The sequence below is a fragment of the Gorilla gorilla genome, chromosome 16, assembly GCF_029281585.2.
Source record: "Gorilla gorilla gorilla isolate KB3781 chromosome 16, NHGRI_mGorGor1-v2.1_pri, whole genome shotgun sequence".
Lineage (NCBI taxonomy): Eukaryota > Metazoa > Chordata > Mammalia > Primates > Hominidae > Gorilla > Gorilla gorilla.
In genome coordinates, this window is record NC_073240.2 from 32,670,216 (window position 1) to 32,690,769 (window position 20,554).

A 20,554-nucleotide genomic window follows, 5' to 3' on the forward strand; every position below is an offset into this window, starting at 1 on the left:
CCAGGTGGGGCCCACAGGTGCCCCTAGGAGCCGGGCAAAGGCAGGTCCCAGGGAGCTGTCAGGGCACATGTGGGAACCCGCCGCCACCTGCAGCTGTGCCAGGACACCAGCCAGCGTTCCCACATCCTGAGGGCTTTCAAGAGAAGCCATAAGTATAATCTTCCTCTTGGTTAATAATGGCAGCTAAATGTAGTTTTCACAAAAGGGTCCAACCAAGCCCATATGTGGGCCACATGTAGCTGTGGGAATGAGAGTTTGAGTCGTCTGCTCTAAATATATACGCAAAACAAGCAGTTTCTTCTGGATAAACTGGTCCACTCATCATTCATTTCATTGCGGGGTTTGTTTGTTAATTTTGGCCCAAGACACAGGGCTTTGAGTAAACAGAGCCTCGCCCGGCAGTACACCAGCTCTTACATTCAGAAGCCACTTCCCCGAGCCATGTCCTCCCAGACCAAAGTCACACTGTGTCTTTGCAGCCTTCCTCCTTGTCTCTGTCCAGCCTTCTCAAGGTATCCCCCTGCACCTTCCTGTACCCCTCCTGTGGGTCGCCCCCACCTGTGTGTGTAAACACCTTCTAGAAGGTCACATTGTTAAAGCCCCCCATGACCCTTCATTCCACTCCAGCTCCCACCATTTCTGGGCTCACCTTCAGGGGAAGACTTCTCCTCAGGGTTGACACTTGCTGTCCACACTTCCTCGGCCCCCTCACTCTAAAACTGCGTAAACCCCCAGAGAATAACATGACAACGTGCACCTGAGCAACCCCCACCCAGATGGTACAAAGGTTTCCTTGGCCATGTTTGTAGCAGATATTTCTTTCTTTAAAAAATAAATAAGTACAGAGCTGGCAGAACATTTCCCATTGTCCTTCAGCCCACTCCTCTTGGACTTTCTTCCCGCAGCCTCCCCGTGGCCCTTCATGGACACATGGTCCTGGCTACAGATGAAAAATCGCTGGGTCCTCAGCAGGGCAGTCATATTTGATAATGACCAGGATTGCATTTAAATCTAGTACCTCCCAGATACTGTACAGATATGATCCCAGCTAAGGCTCAAAACCACTCAAAGCCATTTCCATTTCAGAGATGAGAAAATCACAGCTCAGAGGGGTTGGGGGCGTGGTGGCAGTTCCAGCAGTCCGCCTCCAGCATGACCTCCACTGTCCCTTCACTCAGCCGGGGTAGACAGACTTCCCAGCTGGGACAAGCACTCTTAAAATCTCAGTGGGATTTCAATCTCCAGTGCCAGTGCTCCTATCATCCGGCACAGAGGCATTCAAAATAACCATTTCTGATGGACTGGAATATTTTGCACAAGTGGGCAGTATCTCACCTAATGGGGGTGGGGAGGTTATGAAGGGTTTGTGAACAAACCACAGGAAGCCCTGCTTTCTCTTTTCACAAGGACAGGTGGTGGCACCTGCAGGGTCTCCCCTGCAGTGGCGTTATCGTTGCACTGAAACTTGCGTGACCAATCTGTAAGGAGTCAGGGCGGGTTCAGCCGTTTGTTATGACCTTGGCATTGTTCAGCCCCAGAGCCTGGCAGGAGGGGAAGGAGGAAAGTTTGACTGAGGGGCCTCCACCCATTGCCTTTCACCTGCACACTGCCTCTGAGCAGATTCAGGAGACCAAGCTCCTCCCCAGGTGAACCATGCCTCTCCTGGGGTGACCTGGCTTACTTCATGTGTGCCCTACTGGCAAGTGCTCTGCTGCTGTAGGTGGCATTAGCAAGGGCTGAGCAGGTGGCGCTGCTCCACTGGGAGGTTGAGTAAATCACTGAGTCATTAGGAGATGTTGAGCTCTCGCCAGGCTCTCCTGGAGGCACAGGGGATACAGCAGAGAACTGAAGGGGGCTGCTGCCTCTGTGGCTTTGGTGCGAGGTTGGGGAGGAGGGGACAGGCAGGAGGTGGGGGAGAAGGTTTATGGAGAACAGGGCGCAGGGGTTGGGGTAGATGGGGAGTCAGGGAGCCCTGGTGAAGAGGCCACATTAGAGCAGAGACTGGAACAAAGGGAGGGCAGGATTTGTTCATCTTGCTTCCCAAGAAAGAGGCTGCAGGCAAAGTGACTCTTACTCCTCTTGTTTATCCTCGTAGGTTCTAGAAGATTTCTGAGGACTCAGCAGTAACTTGCAGTGCTGGACTGAGGCTATTTCCTTATATCAACTTTTTGAAAACTCATGGTTAATACCTAAGTAAAGCACTTCCACCTTCCCCCCATCCCCCGCGAGAAAGTACGTTAGTCACATGCTAGCGTTTTTATTAGGAAAAGACGGATTTCCGGTGAAGCAGAGGGAAGTGGATTGAGCCTGGCTCAGGCCATGGCGCCAGTTGCACTTGCCCTGGTGCCGAGCCACAGCAAGGGCTGGCGCTCGGCACCATGAAAAGCCCTCCTTTTCGGAATCTGGGGGACAAAATGCAAGGCCGATGCCCCAGAGTCATCACAGATGACCTTCACTGGCACGATAAGGGGGGGACCGGGGGCCCTGCCTTGAAGGAGTCATCTAAACACCCCTTGTGATGGAACAGACTTAGCCACAAAAGCCAGCGAGGGGCACGTTGTTGCTCCCTCATCCGCCGGTGGCATTAAGTCCTGTAGGGCAGGCTGAATTTCCCCCTTTCACGATGAGGGGCCTGAGCCTAAGCGCTCAGAGCCTGGGCTTTAGTTTCTGATTCCCCACGCTGTGCTGGCACAGGTTTCCTGGGCAGCGCCCCAGCGCGGGTTTCTTATCCTAGGGCGGTGAGAGGGGCTGCCAGGGAAAGTGTGGGAAAGGACGAGGGGCGGGACCATGAGAGGGAGCGGGGCTGGGGGCGGGGCCTGGAGGACAGGGCTGAGAGGGCGGGGCCGTGAGAGGGAACAGGGGGCGGGGTGAGGGGCGGGGTCTAGGACGTTGGGGGCGGGGCCTGGGGGCTAGAGAAGGACAGTGCCAGATCTTGTGTCCAGCCTCTGGAATCTTCCCTCAGTTCTTCCTTGTCTTTCGTGGCCTTGACGTTTTTGAGGAACGCAGGTGGGTTATTTCGTAGGATGGCCCTCAGTTTGGGCTGTCTGATGATCCTTCCTCCAGATCAGGTTCAGATGATGTACTTTGGGCACTTTTGTTCCTCTTGGTGCGTTTTATCCAGAGCCTCATAATAAATATTTGTTCCATGACAGGCGATGTGCACTTTGTTTTAGGTGGTTCTCCCCAGAATTCTCCACTGTCGAGTTACTAATTTCTCCTTTGTAATTAATAAGTATCCATGGGAAATACTTTGAGATTATGTAAATACGTTGTTACTCTTCAGACTTTTACCCACTACTTTTGGCATTCATCAGAGATTCTTGATGGTTGCCAAATGGTGATTTTCGGATTCCATCATTCCTTCCACATTTAATAGGGACTTTCCACTGGAAGAAAGAGCTTTCTCCCTCCCCTGTGCGTTTATTTACATATGTATTTATATCAGTGTGGACTCATGGGTCTTTATTTAAGTCTGAAGGTTATAATTCTTCATTGTAGTCATTTATTTTCATGCTGAAGGGACCCCAGAGAAAGCCACTGGGAGCCCTTCAAGCAGCCACTGTGTTCTTTTGGCATGTTCCCATGTCAAAAGTAAAGTTTCTCACTTGCTGGTACAGTAAGATGTTCCAGGCTCTTCTTATACTTCCCCGCCCCAGCCCTGGATTCCTTTTAGTGGAGAATGTATTTGGAAACCAGTATTGGAGCATGGGTATGCTCATTGCTATTGAGGTGTTATTGTGAAGCCCATTAAGGGAGCCAGGGAATGTATGAGTGTGTAAGCATACAGGCATGCATGCATATGTGCGTATGTATGTAGGCATATGGCCCCAAGGTCCCTGCCTGCTGATATGCATGCTTTGTGTAACCCCCTCCCTTGAGTGTGGGATGGACTGAGTGACTCAATGCTAATGAATGGGCTACGGCAAAAGCCATGGGCTGTCACTTTGGACACCAGGTTATAAAGAGACCTGGCTTCTGTTTTGCATGCCCTCTTTTGCTTGCGCACTCAGAGGGTGGTCAGCTGCCCCTTCGTGAGCTGCCCTGGAGAGCGTTTCCCCTGGCAAGGAGTTAAGGGAGGCCTGGGCCAACAACCACATGAGTGAGCCTGGAAACGGATCCTTCCGGGTTTCCTTCCTTCCCTTGAGACCACAGCCCCCACCCATAGCTCAGTCAAATCCTTGTGAGAAACCAGAGTCAGAAGCACCCAGCTAAGCCACATTCAACTCCTGGTCCATAGAAACTGGGAGATAATAATTGTTTGTTATTCTAAGCCACTAAGTTTTGGGGCAATTTGTTTTGTTACTCCATAGTTAATTAATGCAATATGTTATATCTCTATATATGTGTATATGTATACAGAGGGACCACACATACATTTATATCTGTTTTTATATCCGTTTTTATACCTGTCTCTATATATTACAAACCATGAGTTCACACTGATAACTTTAATTTTAGCTCAGTGCTACAAGGTTCATTGTGACCTTCCCCACTTTCCATATTTGTAACTCCTTTCTCCAGCAGTGAGAAACCCAGCTCCAATCATCTGCAATGTATTAATTTATTTGTTCGGTCCTAGAGGACACAAAAACAGCTTCAGAATTGCTATCCTATGTTCCAGAAAAAGTAACCTACTCATGGGAGTTCAATCTTTGTTTAGAGTTCTTGTCTTTAGTTGTCATATAGTCCAAATACTGCAACCCCTATGTTATAAAAAACAAGGGCTTCCCAGCTTCTCTGGGAAGTAAGGCATGAGATGCAAAGGGGAAAAGCACAGTTTCTTTCCAGGCAGCAGGTGCTGGGCTTCGCTGTCTTGCGCTGGAGAAGTGCGAAACAGACGGGAAAAGTGCAAAACAGAAGGGCAGGGCGGGGCTTCAGAGGCTCCCGCTCCATGCTTTCTTTCTCCCCTGAGCCCACACTGCCTGCCTCCCTTGCATTAGCACAAAAGCACCAACCTCTGAGGCCAGCGATGTTGTTTTTAATCAGTCATTAAATTATTTACAGAGAAAAGTGTACGGTGTTGCTTTTTGAAGTCTACTGAGGAAGGTTTGAATTTTCATCATTTCTATTATTCAAAAAGCCAAGTAACAAGCCAACTTGGATCTTCCCAGAAAGGCTGAGTTTGGGGGGTACTTGCACGCCCTAGTCCGCACAGCTGGGACTAGGGCTGGGGCTCTCCTAGAGTAACAAATGGGGCATCGGCATGACCTCTCTGCGGAGGGCCTCTCTGACATGCAGTTGTCACTGCAGACCTCTGCAGAGGTGACCTCCCCAGAGACAAGGGACCTCCCAGAGCAGCACTGCTGCCTAGGTAAATGGGGACAGCCAGGAGGCCAGCTCCAAGCCTCACCCCGCAGATACCTCAGTCCCATCCTGGTCACAGGCACATGGGGCACTCCTCATGGCGGTTGTGGGAAAGTGGCCAAGGACACAAGGCTCCCGCCGGCCATGGTTTCTCTAAGATCTGACTCAGGATTGTCACATGCTAAGCGTTCCACTTCCCCGTGCCTGCAAGCACCCCACAAGCTCCCCACAGACATACACACTACACAGGTCATAGTCATGCACACGCAACACTACACAGGTCATAGTCATGCACACAACACACTACACTGCACACATACCACACACATAACACCACACACACATCACAAGCACACACCCACTCACATACAGACTCATCACACACACACACATGCATCACGACACACTCTGCACTCGTACAACACACATCCATCAGACACATACATAAACATAGCACACACACGCACACATCATACATCCACAAATAGCACAAATACGCACTGAGCCAGGCCTCATGGAGATCCAGTGAAGGGTGCTGGCTCTCTCCCTGCCTCCCACGAGCCCTTCCAGGGAACCCCAAGGCCCCTGCCCCACAGCCTGCCTGCACCTCCCTCCCACCTGCAGGAAGGGCTCTCCCCAGCTCTCTCTGCCAACTGACTCCACAAACACTGGGAAGCAGACCCAATGGGGCCCTTCAGATGCAGGCCGGTTCACTTCCCAGTGCCCAGCCTCTGTGTGAGATGTCCCTGGTGACTGAGAACAAGAGGCCAGGTGGGATAAAGCCAGCAGGAATCGCTGAGCATCCAGCACCAGCAGGGCCTCCACAGGGGATTTCCCTCCCACCTCCTTCTGCTCCAGGTGGCCTCCCTGAGCCACACCCCTAACGTGCCATTTCCAGATGGTAAACAACACTTGCACTGCAGTTTATCTCCTCGGAAATCCCCACAGCTCCCACCCCAGAACCGTGCACAAAAAATATCTTCAACAGGTGGATATGGATGAATTAAGGTGCAAAATGAGAACCATTAAATACATACTTGCAAGCCATTTCTCTTAAAAGGTACTAGAGCTAAGATCCTTAAAGACTTGCATCCACCATTATTGCAGATGACTATTCAGATGTTGTGGGCAGACATATTGTTTTATAAAAGTATAAGAATGGACTCTGATGATGGCTTGGGAATATATTGGTCCAATATCCACTTCTCTCTCTCTTCCAGGGTCAGAAATCTTGGATAGAGAAAACCTTTTGCAAACGGGAATGTATCTTTGTAATTCCTAGCACGAAAGACTCTAACAGGTAAATTGAAATCCACGATTAAGACATTATCCAAACCAGTGCTTGTCTGCCACTATTCTCATGTTTGTAAGAGGCGGAAAGAGGAGTCCAGAAGGGTGGCCAGAATCCATTCCCCATGGGAGTCACTAACAAGGGAGTCACTGGGGCTCCTTGTTACTCCATTAACATGCAAATGGCTTCAGAAAAGAGTTTCTATCCACCACCCACCCTAATGCGAGCTCTCATAGCCAAATGAGCCCACATCATTCCTTTTAGTCTCAGCAAGATCAAGGAGTTGAGGGCTTTCAACAGGTTTCCAGGATATTTTCCAGGCCTCTTCAATAGAGTTTCATAATGTATTTAGATGAAAAGGAATTTCCATCACAGGAAAGATCTGAGCGGTTGAATGAACTGGCTATAACTTTATTAAAGGATTTGGCTTGTACACAAAACATCAAACAATTTTATTCACCTACATTAAAATGCATCTGTTATAAGCTGAACAGAGGCCTTGTAAAGTCATTCAAGTAGAGATTAATTTAACTAAAATGTCTCATCTCTAAGGGCAAAAGCTATGAGGCTGAATCTGGGGGAAGGGGAACAATTTATCCATACATTCATCCAATATGAAATTCATGCAGATAGAATAATGACACAGAAGTACACACTCTTCAAGGTCACCTGGTTCAAATTTGTTTCACACATGCAATCACAGTCCCTCCACATCCCCAAGCTGCCCCTTGCCCCACACCACCCTGCAGATTCTCCTCCCTGCTTAAACCCCAGTGATTGCCCCCCGAGGTAAGAAATGCCATTATGAAACAATGCCAACGGTCACAAAAGTCTCCCCTTTGTTGCATCTACATGTCCCTTCTTATTTCAATGGCACATAGGCCATCCTGGGAACTCTCTGTGCCAGCACTGCAGTCCTCCATGAAGCCAGATGCCCAGGCAATAGAGGGCAAAAAGTGCTTCTGGGCTCACATACAAGCCTCCTTGATGCACTCCATGCAGTCCCCAGCGTGGATTAAAGAAAAAAAAAAAACTAGAATGAAAAAACCAACCGTTTAAACCCTTGGAAATGATCCCAAAGACAAACAGCAAGTAAAGAAATATCTTTAGAGAAAGCCAGCAAAAATTCAGTAAGAAAGGCTAGAGTCTGTGGGATTTGAAACAAGAGTTTCCTCCCTCCCTCTGCCCAGCTCAGCAAGATGGAGACTCTACTCCAGACTGCTGCAGCCAAGAACACAGAGCTCCCTCTCCACCAGCTCCCAGTCAGGGGGCTTTCTTCCAGGGAGGAGCAGGATTTCAGCATTTCTCATCCTGTCCCCTACCACCTGTTGCTGAGGCTAAGTCCTGAATGAATGCAATTGAGAGATAGAGGCTCCCTTCTTCCACCCGTGCCCCACTCATGTAAGCAGCAACCACAGAAAGTGAGAGTGGTTATAATGGATTCAGACAAAACATACTTTAAAGCAAGAAAATGTAACTAGAGATATTAAGGACATTTTATAATGATAAATGGGACAATCCATCAGGAAGTTACAACAAATATAAACATATATGTACCTAAAACAGCAACAAAATGCATGAAGCAAAACTGACATAAACAAAGGGAGAAGTAGACAATTCAACATGACAGTTGGAGACTTCAATACCCCACTTTCAATAATGGATAGATCACCTAAACAGACGACCAACAAGGGAATAGAAAGCTTGAACAACATCATAAACCAATTAGGCTTAACAGATAACTATAGAGCACGCCACCCAGTAACAATAGAAAACACATTCTTCTCAAGTGCATATGGAACATTCTCCAGCATAGACCATGTGTTAGTCCATTAAAAAGCCTCAAAATATCTAAAAGGATAGAAATAATACAAACTGTCCTCCAACCACAATGAAATAAAATTAGAAATAAGAAACCAATAGGAGGAAAAAAATTGGAAACTCATAAATATGTGAAAATTAATACACTACCAGATAACCACTAGGTTAAAGAAAATGTCAGAAGGTTAATTAGAAAATACTTTTAGGTAAATGAAAATGAAGACATAACAAACCAAAACTTAGGGGATGCAGGTAAAGTAGTGCAGACAGGGAAATTTATACCTGTAAATACCTATATTAAGAAAGATATTTAATAAATAACATAACTTTCTACCTTAAGACACTGGAAAAAGAAGAGTAAACTAAACCTAAAGCAAGTAGAGGGAAGGAAATAATGATTAAAGTGGAATTAATGGAAAAGAGAATAGAAAAGTACAGAAATTCAATGAAATTAAAAGCTCTTCTTTAAAAACCTCAACAAAATTCACATATCTTTAGCTAGAGTCATAAAAGAAGAGAAAGATAAGACTCAAATTACTAGAATCAGAAATGAAAGAGGGGACATTACTACCAACCTTATAGAAATGAATATGAAAGAATACTATGACTTATATGAAAACAAATTAGATAGATGAAATGGGAAAATTCCGAGAAATATACAAACTGCCAAAACTGACTCAAGAAAAAGTGTACAATCTGAACAGATCTATAAGGAGTAAAGAGATAGGATTAGTAATAAAAAAACTGCCCAAAGAAAAGCCCAGGCCCACATGGCTTTTTCGATGAATTCTAAAAAACATTTAAGGAAGAGTTAATACCAATTCTTCACAAACTCTTCAAGAAAATAGCAGAGAAGGGAACATTTCCCAACTCATTTAATGAGGCCAGTACTACCCAGATACCAAACTAGACAAAGACATCACAAGATAGAAAACTATAGATCAATATCTATTATGAACATGGGTGCAGAAATTCTGAACAAAATACTATCAAACCAAATCCAGCAACATATAAAAATAATGATACACCATGACCAAGCAGGGTTTATCCCAGGAATGTAAAGTTGGTTTACATTAGAAAAATAATTAATGTAATATAGCATATCAATATAGTAGAAACAAAAATCACATGATCTTTTCAATAGGCACAGCAAAAGACTTGGATAAAACTCAACATTCTTTATAAAAAATCACTCGGAAAACCAGGAATAGAAGGGAACTTCCTCAACCCGATAAAGAACAGCTATAAAGAATCCACAGTTAACATCAGACTTAATGGTGAAAGATTGAATGCTTTCCTCCTAAGATTAGGAACAAGATAAGGATGTCCTCTCTCACTACTTCTATTCAACATTTTAATGGAAGTACAAACCAAAGCAATTAGGTAAGAGAAAGAAAGAAAGAAAAAGTATCGAGATTGGAAAGAGAGAAGTAAAACTCTCTATTTGCAGATGACATAATCTTATACATAGAAAAATCCTAAGGAATCCACCAAAAAATATTAGAACTAATAAATGAGTTCAGCAAGATTGTGGCATATAAGATCAATACACAAAAATCAAATGTATTTCTATACACTTGCAATGAACTATATGGAAATGAAACTGGCAACATAATTTATCTGTAATTGCATCAAAAAGAATAATAGGAGGACTCACATTTTCTGATTTCAAAACTTAATACAAAGCTACAGTAATAAAAGTACAACAATACTGGCATAGGATAGACATATAGACAAATGGAACAGAATTGACAGTCCAGAAATAAACCCATACACCTATGGCAAATTGATTTTTAGCAAGGGTGAAAAGCACTTTCAATGGGGAAATAGTAGTCGTCTCTTCAGCAAATGGTACTGGAATAACTGGATAGCCACACGCAAAAGAATAGTCTTGGACCCTTACCTCATGCTATCTATAAAAGTTAACTCAAAATGGACCAAACACCTAAATGTCAGAGCTAAAACTATAAAACTCTTAGAAGAAAATGTAAGGGTAAATCATGACCTGGGATTTGGCAAATGATTCTGAGATATTACACCAAAAACATGGACAACAAAAACAACAAAAAAATTGTCTTTACCAAAATTAAACACTGTGCTTCAAGGGACGCTATCAAGAAAGTGGAAAGACAACCCACAGAATGGGAGAAAATATTTGTGAATTATGTCTCTGATAAGGGACTTGTATCCAGAATACAGAAAGAGATCCAATAATTAAAAAAAAATAAATAACCCAAGTTTTTTAAATGGGCAAAGGAAATGAATAGACATCTTTCCAAAGAAGAAGGTAGTCAATAAGCACATGAAAAATGCTCAATGTCCTTATTCTTCAGGGAAATGCAAATCAAAACCATGATGATAAACTGCTTCACACTCAGAAGGAAGACTAGAATGAAAATGTAAGATAGTGTGTGGGAGAGGATATGGAGAAATCAGAACCCTCAGACACTGCTGGTGGAAATGTACCATGATACAGCCACCTTGGAGAACAGTTTGGTGGTTCTTCAGAAGATTAAACATAGAGTAACCGTATGACCCAGCAATCCCATGCCTAGTGTATACCCAAGAAAAATGAAAACATTCATCCACTCAAAAACTTGTTACATAAATATTCATAGCAGCATTATTCATAACAGCCGAAGAGTGCGAATAGCCCAAATGTCCATTAAATGATAAATAGATAAACAAAATGTTCATCCATTCATACATGAGAATATTATTAAGCCATAAAAGGGAGTGAAGTACCGACACATGCTACAATATGGATGAACCTTGAAAACATGCTAAGAAGCTGATCTCCAAAGACCAGATATTACAGGACTGCATTCATATGAAGTGTTTAGAACATGGAAATCCACAGAGATAAAAAGTAGACTTGAGGTTGCTTGTGGCTTGGGGAGTGGTGCACAGGTAGATAGATGGTGGTGAGAAGGAAGATAAAATATGCCATGCCAAGTTTCTTTTTGAGGTGATGAAAATTTTCGAAAATTAACTGTGATGATGGTTGCACATATCTGTCAATACTAAAAACCATTTAATCTCTCTCTCTCTCTCTCTCTATATATATATATATATATATATTTTTTTTTTTTTTTTTTTTTTTTTTTTTTGAGACGGAGTCTCACTCTGTCACCCAGGCTGGAGTGCAGTGCCACGATCCCAGCTCATTGCAACCTCTGCCTCCGGGGTTCAAACGATTCTCCTGCCTCAGCCTCCCAAGTAGCTGGAATTACAGATGTGCGCCACCACACTCAGCTAATTTTTGTGTTTATGGTGGAGACGGGTTTTCACAATATTGACCAGGCTGGTCTCGAACTCCTGACCTCAAGTGTTCCACATGCCACGGCCTCTCAAAGTGTTGGGATTACAGGCGTGAGCCACTGCTCCTGGCCTGAATCACATACTTGAAATGGGTTGATTATGTATTACATGAATTATATCTCAATAAAAGGAAAAAAGAGAGAGAAAGAGAAAGAGGGAGGGAGTGAGGGAGGGAAGATGGAAGGCCATCAGAAGGAGGGTGGGAGGGAGAGAATGGGGAAGGGGAGAGGGAAAAGAGAAAGGAAAACAAAAGGAAAGACAAGGCAGGGAGGAAGCCCCAAGGCTGGCCCCATGGGAGCACAGAAAGCCTTCTGGCAAGGGCCCTGCACATGTGCATTACACACGTGCACGCACTCATACATCTAGCCCAGTAAAGACATCCTCTCTAGTCCTCAAGCCGACTCCATCCCCAGCTCTCCCACCCCATTTGCTAGGGTGCACGGCTGCCCACACAGGCTCCTGCTGGGTCCAGGAACACACCTCCCTCCATGCCTTCCCTGGATTCCATCTCCACCAAGGCATCACTCCAGGCTACTGCAGTTCTTCCTAACAAACTTTTCAAGTTTTTGGTGGGTCCAGTCCACTCAAAACAGTGGGAGCCAAAAATGATGGAGTAACAGATGAAATCCTAGGCACACTAGGAAAAGAAGCTGGCACAAAGCCAGGGAACATGTTCAGAGAAGACTAGAAAGCCAGAGTTCAGGGAGGGTGTGAGAGGTTGGCTGGGTTTTGGGAGAGATGCTGTAGAGCTAGAAGATCCCTGATGCTGGGGCGGGTTATGGCCCAATGGGCCATCTGTCCAAGGCAGAAAAAGACATATTGGTCACTTTTGAAATAGCCTTTTAGCATTACTTGAGTGGAGAAATGTTTTACTAAGGAACAACAATTCAACAATATGGAAAAATTTGGCTGACACCTAAGTAAGTAATTTTAGAACTTTGGGAGGCCAAGGCAGGTGGATTGCTTGAGCCCAGGAGTTCGAGACCAGCCTGGGCAACATGGCAAAATGCTGTCTCTACTAAAAATATAAAAACTAGCTGAGCATGGTAGTGCGTGCCGGTGGTCCCAGTTACTAGGGAGGCTGAGGTGAGAGGATCACCTGAGCTTGGGGGAGGTCCGGGCTGCAGTGAGCGATGATAGCACCACTATACTCCAACCTGAATGACAAGAGAAAGAAAAATCTGGAAGGTCAACTCTATGTTCGGAGGGCATGTCTATACTTTGTCACAGAATGTTTAGTACTTGATGTTTATACTGATGTTATCAAGACATCAAAAAGTTGAAATATTTTCCGAAAGAGCAACCATCCAATGTGTCTAAAATCGACTGGCATATAAAGAGATGTGCACTGATTATCTGGAAAAGGCCATCAGATGGGGCATTTTTGTCCCTAATAACGCTGGCTTACTAAAGTGTTAGTAGGCTCCTGTTTGGGCCCAACTCACCTGTTGAGGTTAATTCATCTTTGCTAATGAAGGGGAAAGGGGGAGATTGTTGTAGAAAGACCCTGCTTTGCCTTTGTTTTCAGGTGTTGCTGTGGCCAGTTCACCAACCAGCATATCCCCCCTCTGCCAAGTGCAACACCCAGCAAAAATGAAGAGGAAAACAAACAGGTGGAGACTCAGCCTGAGAAATGGTCTGTTGCCAAGCACACCCAGAGCTACCCAACAGATTCCTATGGAGTTCTTGAATTCCAGGGTGGCGGATATTCCAATAAAGCCATGGTGAGAAAGGCATTCAGACATGGTGCCACTAGGATCACAGCTTTCATTGGCGGCCAGTCTCCCAGCCCCAAACTGCAGATACCTGGTCTTCTTCATGGCTGTGGCTCAATCTTCCTAGATATTTCATTGAAAAACCAAGAGATATATCTGTGCACATGGCTTTTAGCCATGAGGCTTGGAAACTGGACACCACTGTAAAGAACATCTAGTGTCCCGTAAATCCATACCAAAGCTCTGAATCCACAAACCAGGCTCTGGCCCAACCCTGCAAACACACTCCATTGCTCCATCTTCAGTAACGAAAGACAAATTCCTTTTTCTAATAACTGTGGACCTGCAGCCCCCTTAGATGTGTTGAGAGTCTTTGGAAATATTTTCCTCTGAGGTCTGTCCACAGCTTCCCTGGGCGTGCACTCAGCTGGCCCGAGAAGGACCAAGGTCCCTCACATTTGCGTGTAAACAGGGAGGGCCCTCTGCCCTTCCAGTGAGCCCTGCCAGCGTGGGGGAGGCTTCAGCTCTGTGATCCGTTCCAGCTCACTCTGAATTACACTCCTACATGCCCAGTCACAGACCTTTTGCAATTTCATTTTATTTCACTGGCCCAACATCATTGTTAAAATAAAATTTAGTTGTGTTCCAAATGCTGCAATATACAGTCTTCTGAAATGGCACCCTACATATTAGCCCAGACACAAAGAAGCAGTTTATAGGAGACAAAGCATCTGAGCATTATTAGCCTCCTCCTCACTTTGAAGAGGTCAAGTTCATGTGTGGGCCCATGATCCCCTGACCCATTTACTCAACAACATCCTCATCCAACTTCTTGGGCCACTGTTCTAGCTAAGCCAGCTTTGGAACCTATTCCTCCAAGGTTAGGATTGCCAGATAAAATACAGGACACCCAGTTATATTTGAATTTCAGACATACATTGGATAAATTTTCAGTACAAGTATGTCCCAAATATTGCATGATTTATTGCATTTAATAAAAATGTTGTACTGAAACATTTTTCATTGTTCCTCTAAAATTCAAATTTAACTGGGTGTCTTGGCCTGTTTGGCTGCTATAACAAATTGCCTTAGGCTGGGTAATTTATAAACAACAGAAATTTATTGCTCACATTTCTAGAGTCTGGGAGGCCCAAGATCAAGGTGCCAGCAGATTTGGTGCCTGGCGAGGGCCCATCCTCTGCTTCATAGATAGCACCTTCTTGCTGTGTCCTCACATGGCAGAAGCAGAGAACAAGCTCTCTGAGTCCTCTTTTTTTTTTTTTTTTTTTTGAGATGGAGTTTCGATCTTGTTGCCCAGGCTGGAATGCAATGGCTCAATCTTGGCTCACTGCAACCTCCGCCTCCCAGGTTCAAGTGATCCTCCTGCCTCAGCTTCTGAAGTAGCTGGGATTACAGGTGTGCGCCACCACACCTGGCTAATTTTGTATTTTTTTTAGTAGAGACGGGGTTTCAACATGTTGGTCAGGCTGGTCTCGAACTCCTGACCTCAAGTGATCCACCTGCCTCGGCTTCCCAAAGTGCTGGGATTACAGGCATGAGCCACCACGCCCAGCCCTGAGTCCTCTTTTATAAGGACACTAGTCCCACTCACGAGGGATCCATGCTCATGACGTAATCACCTTCTAACATCCCACCTCTTAACACTATTGCATTGGGAATTAGGTTTCCACGTGAATTTTAGGGGAATACAAACATTCAGACCATGGTACCAGGCATCTTTTATTTGTATTTGCTAAACCTGACAATCCTCTCCAAAGTTCCCTTCAGTCACTTGGCCACAGACTCACACAGAGGGCTCCAGGGCCCTGAGGGAGAGACAAGCCAGGCAGTTCTTGCTTGGACATGAGCAATAGCCTCACTCCCCTTTGACACGAGAAGCAAAACCAAGAACAGAGGCTGAGTGCCACACACTCTTTCACAGTATATCCGTGTATCCTATGACACCAAGCCAGACTCACTGCTCCATCTCATGGTGAAAGATTGGCAGCTGGAACTCCCCAAGCTCTTAATATCTGTGCATGGAGGCCTCCAGAATTTTGAGATGCAGCCCAAGCTGAAACAAGTCTTTGGGAAAGGCCTGATCAAGGCTGCCATGACCACCGGGGCCTGGATCTTCACCGGGGGTGTCAGCACAGGTAAGAGCAGGCCCTTTCCCTCCCAATAATCAATGTACCACCCAGAACTCACTGTGGTCCCCAAAGAGCTTCCTAATAACTTAAGGACAACAAAACATATTGCATCCTGATCCTATTTATGACTAAAGTGAAGTCTTTATTCCCTAGCTTGTGTTTTTTACTTTGATATGACTCTTAAAAAAAAAACAGCAAATACAGTAATGATTGTCATAATGGTCAACATCTCTGGGTCACCCATGACATGCAATATTCCTTGAACTGAGCCCTGTACAAGCATCATCTTCATTAGACCTCTCAACAATCCTTTTCCTGTTATAGGACAGGAAACTGAGGCACAAAGACATTAAGGAACATACCAGGCAGTATGGCTCTCAATTTTCACCGAAGGCAGCCAAGGAATGCCAAAAAGACTCCATTTATTTCCAACTTTAGGCCTTAGACATCTGTAAAGGAAATCCCTACACAGTTGCTTTGGTTTCTGTTTTTGTTTTCCCGTTTCTAGAGTTAATGCAAGATTGCTTGTTATCATGAGCTCAGACTTTCAGTGTACTTTGTTTTAATGATAAAGATGAGTATGTCTCACCCCTGATCTGTAGGGAATGTAGGGACTCAGGGCAAGTGTCCCTAAATTTCATGAATGATGGTGTGCTGGGAAGTAAAAGAGCCTAAAATATGACCAATGGCTGCTCACAGGTGTTATCAGCCACGTAGGGGATGCCTTGAAAGACCACTCCTCCAAGTCCAGAGGCCGGGTTTGTGCTATAGGAATTGCTCCATGGGGCATCGTGGAGAATAAGGAAGACCTGGTTGGAAAGGATGTAAGTGTTTTCTCTGCAAATGTTGGCAGTTTTTTAAAATTAATGATTGATTTTGAGGTAACCGTTGATTCAGATGCAGTTGTAAGAATAATAAGAGAGCTCCCTTGCAGCCTTTCCCATTCCTCCAATGGTAACATCTTGCAAAACCATAATGCAAGATCACAACCCGGATACTGTCATTGATAAGGTCAAGGTGCAGAATGTTTCCATCAACACGAGGATCCCTCCTGTTGCCCTTTCATATACATATACCTCATTCCTTCCTACCCCCACCTCTTCCTTAACCCCTGGAAACAACTAATCTGCACCACCCCGCATTTCAAGAAGGTTCTGTAAATGGAATCATACAGTAATGTAACCTTTGGGGACTGGCTTTTTTTTCACTCCACATAGTTCTCTGAACACGCATCCAGGTTGCCATATGTATCGGCCTTCATTCCTTTTTACTGCTGGATGACATCCCATGATATGGAGGCACCAGTTTCTTTAACCATTTGTCTGTTGAGGAACAGTTTGGCTGTTACAAGTAAAGTAGCCATAAACATTCCAGTGCAGGATTTGAGGTTAACATAGGTTTTCATTTCTCTGTGATAAATGCCAGGAGTGCAATTGCTAGGTTGTCATTATCTAAAACAATTAACTTTCTTTCTATTTTAATGTAACAATTGGCAAAAATAAAACCTTCAAAAGGCAGGGTAGAGATGTGAGAATAAGTTTTAGTGCAGTCACTCCACACATATGTATTGTGCTTGCTTCCCTTGTTGGTCTTAACATCCAAGTCCTGCAGGTCTGATTTGCGCTGTGCACTTTGTCAGGTAACAAGAGTGTACCAGACCATGTCCAACCCTCTAAGTAAGCTCTCTGTGCTCAACAACTCCCACACCCACTTCATCCTGGCTGACAATGGCACCCTGGGCAAGTATGGCGCCGAGGTGAAGCTGCGAAGGCTGCTGGAAAAGCACATCTCCCTGCAGAAGATCAACACAAGTAAGTGCTGGCAAAGGCACGCAGTCCTCCTGGGCTGATGCCATCACAGTGGAAACAAGGCTGAGAAGGAGATTGCCCAAGGGGATTAGAAGATTAACCTTGCTTCTTGTTAGGTCAACAGAAAATGACTCACCTAGATGTCTTACCTTAGCCACCTACCAAATCACATTCACTGGGCTACATGGGGATGCTTTGCCCCAGGTTCACAAGTTAGCACGAAATAACCCTCAGTGCTCGCCATGGTGATGGCCTTGCCCACCCTGTTGCCCACTGGTTCTTGTTGCCTGTAATTAGTTGTTATTTTTTAAGTGTTTTAACAGGAAAACAATTTCTCAAAGATTTAGTAGGATTCCTTCTATTTGCTGATAAGTATTATGTGATTATTAAATATCTCTGTAATGCTGGGCCTTTCATGTAGACTAAGATGGCCAGGTGGGGACATATCTGGAGAGGGCTGCAGGAGCCATCTGCTCCTGAAGGGGCATCATCCTTGCTGGTCCTGAGGGGGAGCTGTCACTGTCAGATGAAAGCTGAGGTCGAACTAGAGAGAAAGACGCAAACCTCAACCAGATGAAACAATGATAACAACTGGTTAGAATTACAATAACTGGTATAATCTCTTGGAGCATGTTTATACTCCAGTAATTCTTAACGTCAAACAATTGTTAAACGATCTGAAAGAGTAGTTTGTTTTTCCCATTACTGGCAAGATTTTTGTGGGACACCATCTAGTCCTGGTGAATGGTCATTGGGAAGCATCATGTATGGGACTGTGATGCTGCAGAGTGGGTAGAATGGGGATGGCCTACTAGGAAAAGTTGTAGATTTCCGAGAATCAGATCTCGAAGAATACATTGGTCGATGACTGAATGTTTTTTGTTCTCACATCTCTAATTTTTCTGGACTTGTAAGTTTTTACAACACCCCATTTCACCTGGCCATGTGACTTGTGGGCTTCCCTTTGTCATCCTTCGCCTAGGGCTCTGAGCAGGGCAGGGACAGCAAAGGGGTGCTCAGTTGTCACTTCCCACAGCACGGAGCTTCGAGTCCAGCCTAAGCCAAGAAGAACCTGTTCTACTCTGTTGCTCAAAAAGAAGGTGATTTGGCCACCGTATTCCTAAAGATTGAAAATACCAATCCTTGCTTGGGTTGGAAATCTCAAAGGCAGAGTCCAGGATATCTTAGTTCATTTTTCCAATATCTCCTGGTCAGGGCTTGACACAAAGCAGACCCTCAATGCTTGTCTGCTGAAATGAACTTAGCTGTAATTACTCTGGTGGACACAGCAGAGTTATTCAACATATGTAAGAGTCCCTGACTGTAGAAACACCTCATGGAAGCAAATTAGAAACTCTGAAATGGCTCATTTGAAATTCTCCAATCTTCTCTTAACCATTGCTGGCAGATTTTTATCTGAAGCCCTTCAGAGCTGAGACCAACGATACTTCCACTTGCCTTTAGTTAATATCGATCAACTAATTCCCATCACAACTAATGGACAGCTGGTGAAATAGGCTCAGAGTGTGATCTGTCATGGCAAGTGTGGCATAAAATTAGGAAGTAGGCAAATGTGCCTCCACTCCCATTTCCTTCCCAATCCAGAATCCCAACTTCCTGGAATCTTCCTGCCACCTCTTGCTTCCCAGAGCCATCCCTGCAGGTTCTGCCACCAAAAGTTAGTTGGCACCCACTGTGTTCTTGAAGAGTCCTATTAACTGATAGAGACAGAGGGAGGACTCTGGGAACAGGTCATTAACTGATGGGCCACTAGTGGTCCAAGTGGCTGCGTCCAAGATCTGCGCTTTATTCCAGCCACTGAAGACAGAAACGTCAACAAGAACAGTGTACCTCATTTGTATGCTACTTAACGTTTACAAAATTATTTGCTAGCCAAACACATATTCTGATATTTTTACAACTGCAGGAGTTAAAGGAAGCACTGTGATTGTTCACCTTTTACAAATGGCTGTCTAAGGCTCTTGGTGATTTGGTGATTGGCCCAATGTCATAAGGGAGAAGCCAGGAATTGAACTGCAATTTCCCTGGCTGGTCCAGATCCCCTTTCATCGTCTCATTCTTCAGGGACAGCCATCAGGGTGGAAATTTCAGACCACAGGCTAGGACAGCCAGGGGGATATTTTTCCAGCCAGGAATACCTTCCAATATTTCTCAGTGGTCACCTTGAAGTAGCCCCAACATCAGGTGGGTGGGTTATTCAGGAGTTTAACCATATGTGAGTCAGAAAGTTTCAGACTTTGAGGTCCTGGTTTTCCCAATGAGGCCATAATATGTGACAGAATGCAAGAATGATAATTGGACTGGGCGCAGTGGCTTACACCTGTAATCCTAGCAGTTTGGGAGGCCAAGGCAGGTGGATCACTTGAGCCCAGGTGTTTGAGACCAGCCTGGGCAACATGGCAAGACTTCATCTCTACCAAAAATTAGCCGGGTGTGGTGGCATGTGCCCGTAGTCCCAGCTACTCAGGAGGCTGAGGTGGGAGGATTGCCTGAGCTGAGAGGGAGGTTGAGGCTGCAGTGAGCCGTGATCATGCCACTGCACTCCAGCTTGGGAGACAGAGTGTGATTCTGTCTCAAAAAAGAAAAAAGAAAAGAAAAGAAAAAGAAAATTGTTATCACGTGCCTGAATTCCTTCTAGCCAGATAGAACATCCCCCAAGTCGTAATGTTTTTACTCTTCCCCATACTTCAGGAGTTAAAACGACTGGGTGGACAGTGCAGGGCACAGGTGGTATGGGTGAATGTGGTTTGTGTTGCAGGACTGGGGCAGGGCGTGCCCCTCGTGGGTCTCGTGGTGGAGGGGGGCCCTAACGTGGTGTCCATCGTCTTGGAATACCTGCAAGAAGAGCCTCCCGTCCCTGTGGTGATTTGTGATGGCAGCGGACGTGCCTCGGACATCCTGTCCTTTGCGCACAAGTACTGTGAAGAAGGCGGGTAGGATTTCTGACACGCGAGGAAGGGCGGGTTCGTAACTCCCTCTTTGTCGGGCCAAGGAGAAAATCTAAAGTGGTCTGCTTAGACATTCCAAACGTGTTGAAATCAGGAAGATTTGCTAGATCTCCTCTCCCATTTCCTCAGGTCAGCATCCAGGGGAACCATCAGAGGCAGGGTGTTCCTGAGGGAA

The 20,554-nt window shown here is 45.2% G+C and overlaps 1 protein-coding gene across 1 annotated transcript in view; it reads left to right on the plus strand.

Moving 5' to 3' along the window:
• The first annotated feature begins 2,923 nt into the window (after nucleotides 1-2,923).
• Nucleotides 2,924-20,554, plus strand: part of TRPM1 (transient receptor potential cation channel subfamily M member 1) — a 79,400-nt gene continuing 61,769 nt past the window's right edge. Inside the window, exons 1-7 of the mRNA XM_055363192.2 lie at nucleotides 2,924-3,006; nucleotides 6,525-6,604; nucleotides 13,266-13,461; nucleotides 15,395-15,608; nucleotides 16,302-16,426; nucleotides 17,242-17,413; nucleotides 20,190-20,364. Of these exons, the coding sequence (XP_055219167.2) occupies nucleotides 13,459-13,461; nucleotides 15,395-15,608; nucleotides 16,302-16,426; nucleotides 17,242-17,413; nucleotides 20,190-20,364 (689 nt within the window). The 5' untranslated portion in view covers nucleotides 2,924-3,006; nucleotides 6,525-6,604; nucleotides 13,266-13,458. The remainder of the gene's footprint in view (nucleotides 3,007-6,524; nucleotides 6,605-13,265; nucleotides 13,462-15,394; nucleotides 15,609-16,301; nucleotides 16,427-17,241; nucleotides 17,414-20,189; nucleotides 20,365-20,554) is intronic.